The following is a 17,257-nucleotide window of genomic DNA, read 5'->3' on the forward strand; positions in this document are numbered from 1 at the left end:
CTGACTAAGAAATTCTTTGACTACTTGACTTCCAAAGTGGAGTACATTCTGACTTCCCTTTTGCAGAGATCTCCTTTCTTGGAGACTTCAATGTCTATCACCAGCTTTGGTTTTCCTCTCCCTTCACTGACCATCCTGGTGAACTAGCCTTCAAGTTTGCATATCCTCCACGACCTAAAGCAATTGGTGCAACACCCTACTTGTATTCCTGACAATCTTGGAGATATGCTCCAACATTCTTGACCTTTTTCCTGACTTCTAATCCTGTTTATGATGTCACCCTCGCTTCCCCCTCCACAAATTCCCCCTGATCACAATCCCGATAAGTATGTATCTTGTCCTATCGCTCCAATCCCCCCTGCAGGACAGCCCTAAGTGAAGGTACACTGACACTTTAGAGCCTCTGCTATTTTGGGGAACACCTGGTGAGTGTATTTTCCTGATTTTCCTTGAATGACTACTGCTTCTGTGTCAGAAAAACCATCTTCATAAAATATGTACATAACACAAGTGATAGTGTCTGGTGCAGTGGAGGCGTACATTCCTCACTCTTTTCCTCAGACCTTAAACCTTCCAAACCTTGGTTTAACACAGCTTGTTCCCGTTGCTATACATGATAGAGAGTTGGTCTAATAAAAAAGTAAATTTTTAAGCCTTCCATCACCAGAATCTCATGCACTTTATATTCTATCTGGAACCATGCCAACTACCCAAAAACTAATTCATTAACAGAGTGTCAAAATCTTTCAAGATCTTAACTCCCCTTGTGATTTCTTGAGACCTAGCCAAAAATATCTCCAACAACTTTGCTTCTTCTTTCCCTCCTTTATTTCAACCAGATGGCACCACTGTTATCACATCTATCTCTAAAGCTGAACTCTTCGCTCAAGCCTTTGTTAAAAACTCTAGCTTGGGACAACCCAGGGGCTTGTTCTTCCCTCTCCTCCACTCTCTGACTACTTCATGCTACCTATTAAAATTTCTTCACAATGATGTTTTTCGATGCCCTCACTGACTTAAGCCCTCGGAAGGCTTATGGACCTGATGGGGTCCCTCCTATTGTTCTCTGAAACTGTGCCCTCCATGCTTGCACTTTTTTATGTAGTTAAACTCTTCTCAGCCTTGTCTGTCAACATGTGGCCTTTCCTTCTGTTGAAGTTTGGCCTTACATTCAGCCTGTTTTGTAAAAAGGGTGATCCCTCAAACTACTGTCCTATTGCTTTAATTTCCTGTTTATCTAAAGTTTTTTAATATATCAATAACGGAAAAATTCTTAAACATATCACTTCACAACCTCTTATCAGATCACAGTAAGTGGAAATGCTGCCAAGGCTATTGCTTACTGATACTTGGTCATCCTCCTTTAGAGATTTTGGTGAGAACTTTTGCTGGTGCTCTTGGATATATCAAAAGCTTTTGATAGAGTCTGGCACAAAGCTTTGATTTCCAACCACTATCCTCTCTGTGGCTTCTCATCCTCCTAATCTCTAACATCATCTCAAGCCCTCTTCTGACCATTCTTATTGCTGCTGTGGTAGCATCGGTCACTGTTCTCCTAAATCTATTAACAGTGTTCCTCAGGGTTCTGTCCTGTCATCCACTCTCTTCTTATTATTCATCAATTATCTTCTTAAAAAACTTCTTGTCCTTAAGTCCACTCCTACGCTAATATTAACACCCTGGATAACTTTTCCACGAATACCTATTCATAGACGTCCAACCATCCAGGAAGTAAATATCTCACGTGGGGAAGGCACAGAACGCTTGACTTCTGATTAAAACTTCGTGGATCGGAGCAAAGCAAACTTCTGTTTTGTTTCAATTCCTCAAAAACTCAATTCCTCCATCTATCAACTCGACACAGCTTCTTCTTTAATGACACTCAACTGTCCCCCTCTTTCTATAGCTGAGCATCCTCGGTCTGTCCTTTACTTATAATCTGAGTCTGAAACTATCCAATCTTACTTAGCTAGTTAAAACATTTTCTATGAAGAAAGTTATTCTGGAGACAAACTTTCAGCCAGTTTTCCTCTAACCCCCAGCATAACTTCTGTACAGGGCTCTTATCCACACCATGCATGGAAAGTATGCTTCACATGTTCAAACTCTACTCAACATACAAATCCATGTCAAGTCAAACCCTCAGTCAAGCCAATTAGGTGACTGCGTCCAAGCTCACTTGATCTTGGGCATTGCCTTATAATACAACATTCATCTTAAAAGACACCCAAGTATTTTACAGGGGTATTTGTAGGAAAAAACCGCATCTGTGTAAGCTGCATATAGTGTTTGGATGCATATATATATATACACACACACACACACACACACACACACACACACACACACACACACACACACACACACACACACACACACACACACACACACACACACACACACACACACACACACACACACACACACACACACACACACACACACACACACACACACACACACACACACACACACACACACACACACACACACACACACACACACACACACACACACACACACACACACACACACACACACACACACACACACACACACACACACACACACACACACACACACACACACACACACACACACACACACACACACACACACACACACACACACACACACACACACACACACACACACACACACACACACACACACACACACACACACACACACACACATATATATATATATTATATATATATATATATATATATATATATATATATATATATATATATATATATATATATATATATATATATATATATATATATATATATATATATATATATATATATATATATATATGCATCCAAACACTATATTCCAGCTTACAAGATGCAGTTTTTTCCTTAACAAATATATATATTCCTATATAATATATATATATGTATATATATATATATATATACACACACACACACACACACACACACACACACACACACACACACACACACACACACACACACACACACATATCTATTTATTTATTTATTTATTTATTTATTTATTTATTATCTTTCTATTTGTAGTTGAGCTGTACATTTCTCCTCAATATCTAGTAGCTGGAGTGTATTAGTATGTGAGAGCGTTTTCCTTCAAAAGGGCATGTGAAATCAGATTTTACCAGTCTCTGGGAACAAATTTCTGGAAAGATATCACCTCTTCACCTTGATCCATAAGATAAAGCTTCTAGGATATACTGCAAATGTATCCAATGAAATTAATGTTTTCAAGTATTTTAAAAAACTATACTAGAAATGTTGTTTTAAAGGTTAAAATGACTACTGTAGTTTGTTTGGAATCAGGTTATGAAGTCTTAGGCTAGGATTATGAGATTAATTGACAAGAGTATAAAAATCAATTTGGAAAAGTGATGGTAATATTGTAGAATCCTTCAACTATTATTATTATTGGTTGTTTTAATTTCTTCTTTCGTAGACATGTTTGAATAGACATATGAATGCACCAGAGTGAGGGGGAATGCTGATTCCCCTCTAGCTTAACACTGTTCGAATGTGTCTATGAAAAGTACCTGGAACTCAAATAATCAGTAATAATTGGGAGAAAAGTCTTTAAAATATTACCACAGTGGCTTCATTTTGAACTTGGTGGATGTGTATGTATGTACCAGTTAATAAAAATCATTCACAAACTACCGTGTAGCCTTGTCTCCTACGCCTAGTAAGCATTATATAGCCTATAATATTTTTATTTATGATCCAAATTGTCATTTCACATTGTCAATATGATGTGCTATATTCAAGTTAAATAAATATGTTTTTTTCCATCTGTTTGCTAGCCCAAGCCTAATAAAGCCCAGTTAGAGCATATAACAGGTCTCTGACCAAGAATAACTAAAAACTTATCAGTTTTTGCATTAGAAATACTTAAATGTTGGGTGCATTATCATGTGAAGATGCTGTAAATCCTTTGGAGAAGAGGTGATGGAATGAGTTAGCTCTTTCATCGTGGGTAGGTGATCCGCACAGTTGGCAGGCATCATAACCCCGCATGGGTAAGGGCGCTGGAATGCGTGCATTTAGTAAATGCCTTAATCTGCTTTCTTTATGATGATGGATATTATTTTTCTTCTTTAGCACAGAAGTTTATTGATACTTTATCACATTTTAACGTAACTTTCAGTAGTTATGAACCTTTGGTGTCAGCAGTGAGTTGACATCAACACCACAGTTTAAAAAAAAAATTAGATGTACTAAGAATTGTTACATTGGTATTAGTAACTGCTAACAATTTACATTTAAAAATTCAAATAATATCTTGATTTACATAGCTAAAGTTATACTGCCTTTAAAACTTACATTTTCTAACATATATAGTACAGTGAAAAGCTAAAAACCCTTTTTCTCTTTTAAAAGGAATTATTCCCTAAGTATTTTACAGTACAGTGTTCCTAGTGGTTTACCTGAAAGAGGCTATCAGGCCTGCCCATCCAGCTCTAGTACTTAGTTATGGTTGTGCCGGAGGTGGTAAGGCAATAGTCATTGCTGAACTCATAGACCAGTGTGGCAGGGTAACTCAAAGGGGAGGTGCGCAGCATTTGGCCTTATTGACAAAAGCCAAAATCTACACATCCTGTTAAGACGCCAGAAGTGTGTGTTCTCCTCACAAAACAAAGATGCACACCATTAGAAAAGCACAGTTCATGCACAAAGTTAAACATTATTAATATGTTTTCCCTCTCTTAAATTATGAACTCAAAAAAACTCTCTTGCATGAACAACGAAAAAAAATTCACAGGAAATAAGTGTTCCCACCATCTCATTCACAACCAAACAGTTGACTCATTTGTTTACAATTTCTAAGATCCATTTTTAAGAAAAACCTAGCAGTTCTCTAAGGATTTCTCCTTTGATTGTCAGCAAGACATCAGCCAATTGATGCTTTTGAATCAAACTCAAAAAATATTTTAATCATTTTTTTGAGCCATTTCTTTAAGAATAATAAAACAATTCTTGATCTCTTCTTGAAACATTTTCAACTTAGTACATATTATCCTAAAGTGAATGGTTGTCATCATAGAGTTGACAGGCAGCTTCTGCTTTTCATTACCATTAGCTAATATCTGAGACAAAGATTTCTTTCCAGGTAGTAGGGCCATATCCACCGCTTTCTACAGCTGATAGTGTTTCAGCAGCAAAGATGTTTTTCACAGTTCTTCTTGTTTTCTTTGCCTTCCAGTACAAAGGACAACAATTTCAATTTTCACCCATGAAAAAAATAACAGATTTCCAGTGTTACTCACAGTTCTTATTTTTGGTTTCCAGTACAAAGGACAACAATTTCTATTTTCATCCATGAAAAAAATAACAGAAGTTTCAGTGCTGGTTAAATCCATCATGAAGATTAGCAAAGGAAGCATCACTGAATACAACTAACTTATACCTAGAGATATCACCCTTGTTCAATAGAAGTACATTGAACTCTAAAAAGTACATATTTTCCTCAGACATTTGTTTGCTTTAATCAAAATCTTACAATTTTTAGATCAATATTTCACTTTACAGCTAAGCTCCTGAACATCATGTGAGCCAGGGTTTTGAATTAATACATAACCACTAGTTGACCTATTGTGACTTTCTCTGAATTTCTCCTTCCCTTTATCGATATTGACTCCACATATTTTAAACAGTCCTTCTGTATACACCTACATTTATCCACTCAAGAGATTTACAATGTTCATTTTAATAAAGGAGTGATACCATGTTCTATTGTGACACAATAGCTAGACCAATATTACTGAAAATAAGTAACCACTGCTCTCTAACTTCAAAATTATGTTTCCACTTTGAGCACTGACAGCATTTTCAAATCTCTTTTGTTCCTTGCTCATCCACAAGAAATCATCTACATATGCATAAAAAAGAAAACACATACTCTCTCTTCATAGTGCCAAGATTAACAGTGTCTTGACTGTAAGATACCATTTCCTCTGCTGCATCATTAAAGTCTGTGTACACATCCTTTTCCAGTTTCCACAGTACACCACTATTACATCACTGCCTCAACAGGGGGAATATAGATTAATTTCACTCAAATCAAAATTCAATTTATAGGAATGCAGTCTTGACATCGACGGGATTTACTGCCCACTTCTTTGAAGACAGCACAGCAATTCAAAGACCTCAAAACTCTCCTTGCCAACAATGGGAGAGTCAGACTGAAGCTTTTCTCAAATCCTCCAGCAATTAGTTATTCTTTAATTTCTTTAATTCTATTACTGCTTTCCTTTTCTGTTACTATCTGACACTGCTTTTTGATCCATTTTTGGAACTTCCTTATATACTCCAGAATTCTTCCAGCTTTTCAGTTCATCTTTTGCTTTTTCAAGTTCAAGATTTTTGGTATTTTCACAAAAGCCATTACTGTTCTTCACTGATACTCTGCAGTTCCAGCATTTCATCTTCTTTCAGTAAATACACCCACTTTTCTTTGTCTTTGTCCCTGTGCAAAATCCCATGTGTCGATATAAGTGCTTAATATTCCTGCATTTTCCTATACTTTTTCAGCACGATTATGAATAGTGACTGTTCTGCTTCATTTATTCTGGCTCCTTTTGCAGAAAGCTTACCTCTCTGTCCAATCTTTTCGAAATGGCTTTTGACTACATTACATGTCCTGATATATGTTTTCTTCTCCCTCCATTTCTATCAGCAGCTTTCATTCTCTAGCAACATTTTTTCACTGGATTTATAACTGGCTTTCTTTCATTTTCTCTTGCTTGTATCTAACTTTTCTCTTTTAAAGGTTCTCTTTTTCACTCTGATGCTTTGGCATGTCAAGTAGTGCAGATTTTCCTTCTTTTAGTGTCTCTTCTCAAATTGTATGGTTTCTCTTTGAATATGTGGTTTTCATGGGCTCTATAATTTTACATGAATGATATTTCAGCAATTAGTTTTCCCATCTTGACCAATAATCTCTTTAGGTTGGTCCTTTCCATTCTCTTTTGCTCCTTCTCTAAAAATAGACTTGTTCTCCATTTTCAACAAACCTATTAAGTTATGCATTTTTACTAAAAATCTAAGTACTCATTGTATTTTCTCAGATGTTTCAGCAGCAGTGAAGGCTTTCCTTGCTGAAGTGGCTGGCATTGACATGTTTTAGCAACCATCTCACTAGAAGTTGTACCTTCTTATGCAAGAATTTGACCACCTCAAGGTGCATATGCAAGTTAGGATTCCTTCCAAAACACAAGTTGATATGGGCTGAAGCCTCCTTAACACTTGAATATACTTTTTTGCATTAATATTGCCCATGCTAGAAGCCACTTCACAGAATTCTTATTGCTCTGTCACTATTTTTATCACCATTTCCACATTGACTGCATAATTGTGCTCATATCTTCACTTCTAAGGAGTGAATGTGTTGCCAGTGCATCACTTGAATGTTCATGTTCTCAATACATTTCTAAGAATGTAGTGTACAGATAAACTCACCACCATTGTCACACAAAATTTCTCATATTGATATATTCTACCAGTTCCCAACCATAATCTCCATTATTTTCTTCACTATCTTCTTGGATTCTTTAATTTTTGGTTACGACATGACTTTGAGAACCTTGTAACAGCCATGGGTTCCACCATATGCAGAAAATATATTTCTCCTTTCTTATACTTTTTCAGGTCTATTGCAACAGTTTTGTTAGAATTTTTACCATATTCACACTTATAATTGGCCTTGATGGATGGTCAGACTTTGTCCATGCTTCATATGTCGCTGACATCTCATCCTTCTTGTACCACTTGTCCAAATGTTGCAGCAAAACACTCGACTCTATTGTCACTTCCAGCTTGTCAATGTCCACTTCCTCAAAAATCTTTGCTCCTCACCTCACTTCCTTCTGGGAATGATAGGGTGATTGTAACTAGATGTCTTTTTCTCTTCTTTCCAACATTAGTGACAAGCTTCCATGTGTTCAACTTGCTCTGACAGCAGCGAACTCTTGTCTCTGCCAAAACTTGGCACTGTGAGCCTTTCTGCCACAGCTTCACCCATCTTAACTTTGTCTTTTCTTCTTTTTGATTATACCCAAATTTTTTCTTATTTCTACCACAACTACACTCTGCTACCACTTGTTGAACTTGCAGATCAGTAAAAGTTTGTCAGGGCAATCAAAGGGTGGTGCATGCAGTATTTTGCCTTATTGACTTGTAAAGCCAGAATGTCCACATTGCCATCTAAGACAAGATGCCAGAAGTGTGCAGTTCTTCACAATAGACAAAGAAAAGATGCATGCTATCTGTAAAGCTCAGCTTTAAAAATCTCCATAATACCATTCTGCTTTATTTATGTCTTGGAAGCCAGGCATTCAATGAGAAGCCTAGTTTGCCGTCTACTTCCACAGCTCCAGCATTCTCTCTCCGAAAGGTGACTTCCTGTGCATTAGCATTTCCATGTAGCATCCTTCATTTCCTGTGTCACATCTTTCCAGTCCACATATACTTACATTTCTGTGTATGAAATGATTAAGAACCACTTCTTAGATTAATTTCTCGTATAGATTATGTCCTCTTGAAGAAATTTCCTGTCTGTTTGATTCCTGATATTCCTGTACATTTGCTGGGTAGTCATCTGTGTATGCTATTTCCAATAACTTAAGGTAAATCATTGATATATATATATATATATATATATATATATATATATATATATATATATATATATATATATATATATATATATATATATATATATATATATATATACGGTAACTATATAACTATATATATATAACAAATAATAGTGGCCCCAACATTTATCCCTGATGCTACCCACTCTTCACATCATGTTATCAGATTGATAGCCATTCGACAATCACACTTTTCTTCTACCAGCCAGGAATGTGTCCATCCACCCTCCAGTATTTCCCTCTGATGTAATTTTGATTTTTTTCCTGCAAACTCCAATGCAGAACTTTGTTGAACGTCTTCATTAAGTCACAATAGGATCATCTGGTTGGCACCACCCCTCTCCAAGTGCCATGAGTGTGTCACTCCATTGTAAAATTCATTGAGTGCCTGGCTCAAATCCAAATCTCTTCTTGCCAAAGTTGATTTGATCTCTGTGTGATCCATAATTACTCTTTCTCTGATAAGTGACTCCATCAGTTGTTTCATTACACTTGTCAGGTTTACTGGTCTGTGGGTTCTGTGATCATGTCCACTTACCTTGGTTTAAAAATTGCAGTTATATGTCCTACTTTTCAGTCTGTTGGAAGTCTTCAACAAGGGGTCGACTTTATCAAAAATAATTTTCATGGGTTTTATAAGAAATGCTGCAACTCCTTTATGATTTGTGGATGTAGTCTGCCTTGGTCCCAGTGATTTTGTTTTGTTTCAATTTCTTTATCAGCTTTCTTATTTCTTCTTACTATAAACTCTATGTTTATCAGTGCTGGGACTTGCTTGATTGGGAGTGGTTGGCAAGTCCCCTGTTGGTTCATCTGTAAAACTCACTGAAATAGTCAGACAAAAATATTGGCCTTTTCCTTAACTGTGTTAGTCATAACTGTATTATCACCATTTATGTAGAGATCTGGTATGCCTGATTTCTTAGTTGATTTATCTTGGACATGCTTCCAAAATACCTTCAGGGTTTTCTTCTTCACATGACTTGCAATAGTATTTTTTTGTTTTCTATTGCTTTCTTTGTTTCATTTCTCTACTTGTTTATTTATTTCCTATACTCCCTGTTCACTTCATTAAAAGCGTTGTTCACTTCAAACTTCGCCAGTTGTTTGAGTCTTGTTTAAGACGCTTTTTTCTTTTGGATTCTTGACCACAGTTTTTTGGTTCATCACTTGTAATTCCTTGTTAGTCTGTTGCCTGATACCAGACTTTCATTACTGGTACACATTATTATATTGTTTCATCCACTCCAAACTTTGACCACGTGTCCTCTGGTCTTCCTCAACCTTTGTATTTTCCTTCCAGAGGTCCAGTTTAACATCTCATCAGGTCATAGGCTGCCTTCTCTCTTACATGTAATCTTGCTTTATTGCTTGCAAGTCCTGTCTTGAACTTCTGTATCACAGGTGGAAGTAATGGCAATGACTCACTCTATTCAGTGGGACTTTCTATTCTAATTTATTTAACTGTTTCTTTCTCACTCGGTAGTCACTTGTCTATAAACACTTTCTCTTACCTCCTCTCTATACTTTGTGATGTCTTTAATGTGTTGTGTCAAGATGCTGTCTCTCACTATCTTCATCAAACTTGTACTCTATACTGTTTCATTCTCCTGTTAAGTGTAGTTTTACAAAGTTAATGTTTGGTACCTTGAAATCCCATGAAATTATCTTGTATACTATTTGTTTATTGTTTATTTCTTTCACTAATTTCAGTAGTTTTTCATTCCCTCTTGGTTCAACACTTGGACTTCTATATATGGATGTAACTAATATGGTTTCAGTCGTTCCTTTAACCTCTGTACACAGATATTTCGCAGTATTTTTTGTTCCTGTTATAACCATTTAAAGTTTACATCTTTACATACATAAATTAGTATATTTCTCTACTTTCTTTCATTAGTAATATTTTTTCAATTATTTTATACTCATCAATAATTACATTTCAATGATAATATATTAAATCTGAAATTCTTAGGGGTTTAATTCTTTGCAGTAGTGCTTGGATACAAGGCTTAGCTCTCCATTATCCTGTACTCTTTGTTTTTCAGTTCTCTTAGTTTATCTGGAGTAAGTTAATATCCACATTGCTGAACATGAACATTAAATTTATTTACACTATTTTCAGAGGTTTGAGATTTACATATATTGATCTGGCATCCTCTCCATTTCAGTGGCGCTTTTCCTTCCTGCAGTCATCAAGTTCCTCCTGTTCTGTATCGTGTTCTTCGCTTTCCTGCCTTGCACATAACTTATACTGTCTTCATTCCCAAAATCGCCTGTGTCCTTTATCTTCAGTGCCTTCCTCCCATAGTGTCAAGTTGGGATGCCTCACCCTAACCTCACAGCTGGGATCTCACATATCTCCTTCTCTGTGTTACCTTCTCCGTCTCACCAGGTGTCCATCCCACGTGGTCTCGGTCACTCACATGGAAGTTTTCCTCTCTCTCTCTCTGATTTGCATTCCTTAGTCTTATGCTTCTTCTCTCAGCTCTGTATCCCAGATTTACTTTCCTCTTTGTTCATATTCATGAGAGACAGTAACACTCCTTACAATTTCCCAGTGTTTGCTATTTGTATCCTTTAATATGGTAGGCATTTTTCATCACTCTGTAATTTCCTCAGTCCTTCTCTCTTGGTTACTCCAGTTGGTTCTCTGGTCTTGAGGTTGTTATTTCTGTCATCCTTATTAGGCTCTCATTGTACCTCTTAATTCTTTTAATCCCCATCATATCATCGTCAGATATCCACTCCATTACTTCATTAAATTTCATGAATGGATTTAGCCATGTTACTCTCTGATTTAAGACTACATACAATCATTCCTAGTGGCTTCAGGCTATCATTGACCATATGTTACTCCTTCATTTGAGCCGAGTCTATTCTGCACTTCAGGTGCTTTTCTCCACAAGATCTGTCAATGTCCAACTTTGCATTGAGCCTCTTGTTCATGCATCTGTTTCATCTCTTCCTTCAGTACATCCTGTAAGACTCTAGGGTAGGTTTGACATTATGCATCACCCTCACCCTCACCTCAACTATGTCACTAGCATTTTGCTCCACACCTGCTGAATCCTTCACTCATTGTCTTAAGCATCTCTTTCCTGAATATGCTTCCAGTAATTCCAGTTTGGACTCCATCTCATCTACTTCCCTGAAGTGTTTGGCATTGTCATTTGTGATGTTATTTTACTTCTTCGACCACATTGCATTTATTGGCAATACTCAGTGAAGTGGATTCAAGTTCATGACTCATTAAGAACTTGTAAACTTCTATCTTCATCTAATGCTCTCACAGGTGATATGATGCCACATATCACATGAATTGCATCTTGTAAAGTCCATTCTTATTGGGCTTACATTACCTTTGTATATGGTACATAGTAGTATTTGGGCACAGCGCCCCACCTACTTCTTCCTGCTACAGCTGAGCTTTGTATTTACCCCTTCTTCGCCACGGACTCAAATATTTTATACACACTCTAAAAGTTATATACCTATGGGTGACTTGTTAATCCTTGATGAAGTATTAATGATTTAAAATGCCAGTATGTGACTCAATAGACTCAAAAGCAATAAAGTGAAGTACAGTAAAATCCTCTCATCCGGCATTCGAGCTATAATGAAAATGCAAGTATCCTGCACATTTTTCCCCGAGCCTCAATAATCAATAAAAAATCAATGTAACTTCATAAATTGGATTAAAATTCCGCGCGAGGTGCTATTTTGTTCTCGCCACCATTGTTCAAGTTTCGTGCTTTCACCTATGTTGCACTGTGCTTTACTCAGTGACTCAGTCCCGCGTGTGCACTGTTTATCGCCTGATGCCTTCATCATGCCTAAAGTTGTAGAAAAGAGGAAGCGTGTTGAGTCTACACTTAAGCAGCTGATCAGATCAGCTGATCTTTGTTGAAGTGGTAAGATGAAAAGAATCAGTAGGCAGGTGATTGTGGACATAATTTCACTTCTGTCATAGGTATCCGGCAAATCGGCGGTCCCATTGATGCCGGATAAGCAGTGGATTTTATACAAAAGTTTTTGCAAGCTAGACGTGACATATCTGCTTGCCCTCTCTGCCAAAAAATAATTATAAGAATATTATTTATCTCCATCTTACATTGCAGATGATTTCTGCTCAGGTGAGCATCTGTGGAAGTCAAGGAACAGGAAACACGGACAAGAAAGAGATTATCAGAATATCCACTCGGAAGAAGAAAGCTTTCAATGGTCTTATTGAACCTGCAAGTTCTTTTTGCTGTTGTATTTCTGCTGTTATTTTCTTCCCAGTTTTCTTCCTTAATTGGACTCCTTTTATAGTGTGGATGGGCAAAGCTAAAGTGCATAAGAGGAGACAAATGGATGCCATTGCAGTGTGATTGGTCCATGCTGCACTCCCTGGAGCTGGAGAAGGAGCCGTGCACGGACCAGTGGAGTCCGTCACAGTGTGCTGCCAGCTGCACAAGAGGAAAAAGGACCCTTGCTATGCCCCAGCACATCACCCCGTCTACCACTTCTACAAGAACCTGGTTCCCCAGTCATGGAGCACCTAATGGAGCTGGAGGTGCTTCTGTCTTCTCACTTCTGCGACTTAATTTTTCCTCCATGTTTTGCTTTGTTGCAAGCTACCTGTGAGCAAGAGAGCAACTAATGGAGCTGGAGGGGCTTGGTCTTCTCACTTATCTTAGTTCTTTTTATTTCCGTGTTTGTTTTGTTCTGTTGTGATGAAAAAGTGAGTGAAGAAGAGAGTAACTAATCCACGAGGTGCTTGTCTCAATTTCACTTGTCTTAGTTCATTTTTGTTTTCCTCCATGTTTTGGTTTGTTTTTGTAGACCAGCCCACATGGGACAGATTCACACAACCTCTTCTCTTTTCTAAATAAATACAAATGTACTGTAGAGTATGCAAACTTTTAGAATTTCTCAAATACAAATATGAAATGTTGTGTATGTGCAAAGAGAAAATACAAATTTGATCCTATCCGTGCCAAGTCACAAGTGAAATCAACTCTAAGGTATCTGCATTATGAAGCAGCTGAAATGGTAATAGGTAAGGTTATATAAGTGATATGCTATATCTATATATTTAAATATATATATATATATATATATATATATATACGTATATATATATATATATATATATATATATATATATATATATATATATATATATATATATATATATATATATATATATATATATATATATATATATATATATATATATATATATATATATATATATATATATATATATATATATATATATATATATATATATATATATATATATATATATATATATATATATATATATATATATATATATATATATATATATATATATATATATATATATATATATATATATATATATATATATATATATATATATATATATATATATATATATATATATATATATATATATATATATATATATATATATATATATATATATATATATATATATATATATATATATATATATATATATATATATATATATATATATATATATATATATATATATATATATATATATATATATATATATATATATATATATATATATATATATATATATATATATATATATATATATATATATATATATATATATATATATATATATATATATATATATATATATATATATATATATATATATATATATATATATATATATATATATATATATATATATATATATATATAATATATATATATATATATATATATATATATATATATATATATATATATATATATATATATATATATATATATATATATATATATATATATATATATATATATATCGTACTATACAGTCTCCTTAAAATTTCAGTAAAAGAACTACTCCTGGGAAATCTTAATCTGAGTTAAATCTAAATAAAAATACAAAGACAAATGAAGTGGTTGGCCGTTAACTTATTTGTCTTCCTATTTTTACCGATTAAGCTTTCCTAGTTCTTTTACTGATATACACACACATACACACACACACACATATATATATATATATATATATATATATATATATATATATATATATATATATATATATATATATATATATATATATATATATATATATATATATATATATATAAGATATAGTATATCACTTATATAATCTTACCTATTACCATTTCAGCTGCTTCATGAAGTACTTACCTTAGAGTTGATTTCACTTCAGACTTGGCACGGATAGGATCAAATATGTATTTCTCTTTGCACATACACAACATTTCATATTTGTATTTGAGAATTCTAAAAGTTGCATACATTTGTATTTATTTAGGAAAAGAGAAGGTTGTGTGAATCTGATTTTTCCAATTAAAATTACAATAGAAGAATTCTTCGGAAAGGATAAAAAGTTGTATGCAGCATGGTGTATGTGAGTGTGTTGGTAAAGAAATGGCATGACGATGGATGTGAGGATGTCCCTCACCACAAGCATGGTGGTGGACCAACCCAACAAATGTGTTCTTTTAACTGTAATCTGTGGATTTACCTTCAACTGTATTTTGAGAGTATGCAAGGTGTTGTCAAACTTAGTGGGCTGGTGCACCATGACTGTCATGGTGAGGCACATCCTCATACCCCTCATCACACCATTTCACTTCAGTCTTTATATTGGCAGCAACTGCATGGCTAATTTTTCTGTTTGTTTCACCTTTCTTATGAAGCTCTATAGCTTGAACTTTCATCATGGCCTGTGTATTTTCTAGGCACTGCACAGCAACTAAGTATAACACAATGTTTAAAACACACACAACAGTTTTGTAACACTTGGCACTGACTATTAGCCCTCTTGTTAGTTCAATTATCATAACACACAATATAAAGTAAATAGAGAAATGAATGACCAAGGAACTAAGAGAAGTGAGAAGATAGAAACACCTCCAGCTAAATCAGTTACTCTCTTGTTCACTCACTCATCACAACAGAACAAAACAAAACAAAACACGGGAGTAAAAAGAACTAAGATAAGTGAGAAGACAAGCCCCTCCAGCTCCATTAGTTGCTCTCTTGCTCACAGGTAGCTTGCAACAAAACAAAACATGGAGTAAAAAGAATTAAGAGAAGTGAGAAGACAGAAGCACCTCCAGCTCCATTAGTTGCTCCATGACTGATCCTGGAACCAGGTTCTTGTAGAAGTGGTAGGCGAGGTGATGCGCTGGGGCATGGCAAGGGTCACTCTTGTACCGCTCCAACACACTGATGGCCGACTCCTGTCCGTACAGCTCCTTCTCCAGCTCCAGGAATTGCAGCATGAACCAGTCACACTGCAATGGCATCCATTTGTCTCCTCTTATGCACTTTAACTTTGCCCATCACATATAAAAAGGAGTCAAATTAAGGAAAGAAAACTGGGAAGAAAATAACAACAGAAATACAACAGCAAAGAACTTACAGGTTCGATAAGACCATTGAAAGCTTTCTTCAGGAATGAGTGAGCTGTTCTGACAATCTCTTTCTTGTCAGTGTTTCCTGTTCCTTGACTTCCACAGATGCTCACTGAGCAGAAATCATCTGCAATGTAAGATGGAGATAAATAATATTCTTATAATTATTTTTGGCAGAGGAAGCAAGCAGATGTGTTCAGTGTAGCTCCCGCACTTACAGTAAAATCCCTCTTATCCGGCATCAACGGGACCGCCGACATGCCGGATACTTGAATAGAAGTGAAATTATGTCCACAATCACCACCCTACATTCACGCATCTTACCATAACAAAGATCAGCTGATCTGATCAGCTGCTTAAGTGTAGACTCAACACACTTCCTCTTTTCTACAACTTTAGGCATGATGAAGACGTCAGGCGATAAACAGTGCACACGCGGGACTGAGTCACTGAGTAAACACAGTGCAGTGGGCCGCGGGTGGCACGAAGCAGTGCGCTCTGGTGGCGAGGGGACAAAGTATGCCTCGCGCGGGAATTTTAATCAATTTTATGAGTACACATTGGTTTTTTATTGATTTTAAGGCTCGGGGAAAAATGTGCCGGATACTTGAAGCTGCCGGATACTCGAATGCCGGATGAGAGGGATTTTTACTGTACTTCACTTTGTTACTTTTGAGTCTATTGAGTGCATACTGGCATATAGTCCTTAATATAAATCAAGGATGGCACAAGTCACCCATAGGCACCCATAGCAAGAGTGTGTATAAAATATTTGAGGTCCGTGACGAATGGTAAACAGAGCTCAGCTGGCGCCGGGAGAAGTAGGTGGGGCGCTGTGCCAAATACTTGCAGCACCTGCAAAGGTAATGTAAGCAATAAGAATGAGGCTTTAAAGTGCAATTCATGTGATATGTGGCATCATATCACCTGTGAGAACATTGATGAAGATAGAAGTTTACAAGTTCTTAATGAGTCATGAACTTGAATCCCTTCACTGGTATTGCAATAAATGCAATGTGGTCAGTGGTAAAATAACATCACAAATGACAACAAACACTCCAGGGAAGGCAAGATGAGATGGAGTCAAAACTCAAATTACTGGAAATGTATTCAGAAGAGATGCTTAAGACAATGAGGAAGGATTTGGCAGGTGTGGAGTAAAATGCTAGTG

General features: G+C 35.8%; 1 protein-coding gene across 4 annotated transcripts in view; it reads right to left on the minus strand.

Annotated features, from left to right (window-relative positions):
* Positions 1-14,915: 14,915 nt before the first annotated feature.
* Positions 14,916-17,257, minus strand: part of LOC135091606 (uncharacterized) — a 47,435-nt gene continuing 45,093 nt past the window's right edge. The window contains exons 5-6 of one of the 4 annotated variants that reach the window (XM_063989366.1): positions 16,095-16,213; positions 14,916-15,966 (exon numbers count right to left, since the gene is read on the minus strand). In XM_063989366.1, the coding sequence (XP_063845436.1) occupies positions 15,757-15,966; positions 16,095-16,213 (329 nt within the window). In that variant the 3' untranslated portion in view covers positions 14,916-15,756. The remainder of the gene's footprint in view (positions 15,967-16,094; positions 16,214-17,257) is intronic. The other 3 variants (XM_063989363.1, XM_063989365.1, XM_063989364.1) reach the window with 3 other exon arrangements.

Source organism: Scylla paramamosain, chromosome 38, assembly GCF_035594125.1.
Source record: "Scylla paramamosain isolate STU-SP2022 chromosome 38, ASM3559412v1, whole genome shotgun sequence".
In the NCBI taxonomy this organism is placed as follows: Eukaryota; Metazoa; Arthropoda; class Malacostraca; order Decapoda; family Portunidae; genus Scylla; species Scylla paramamosain.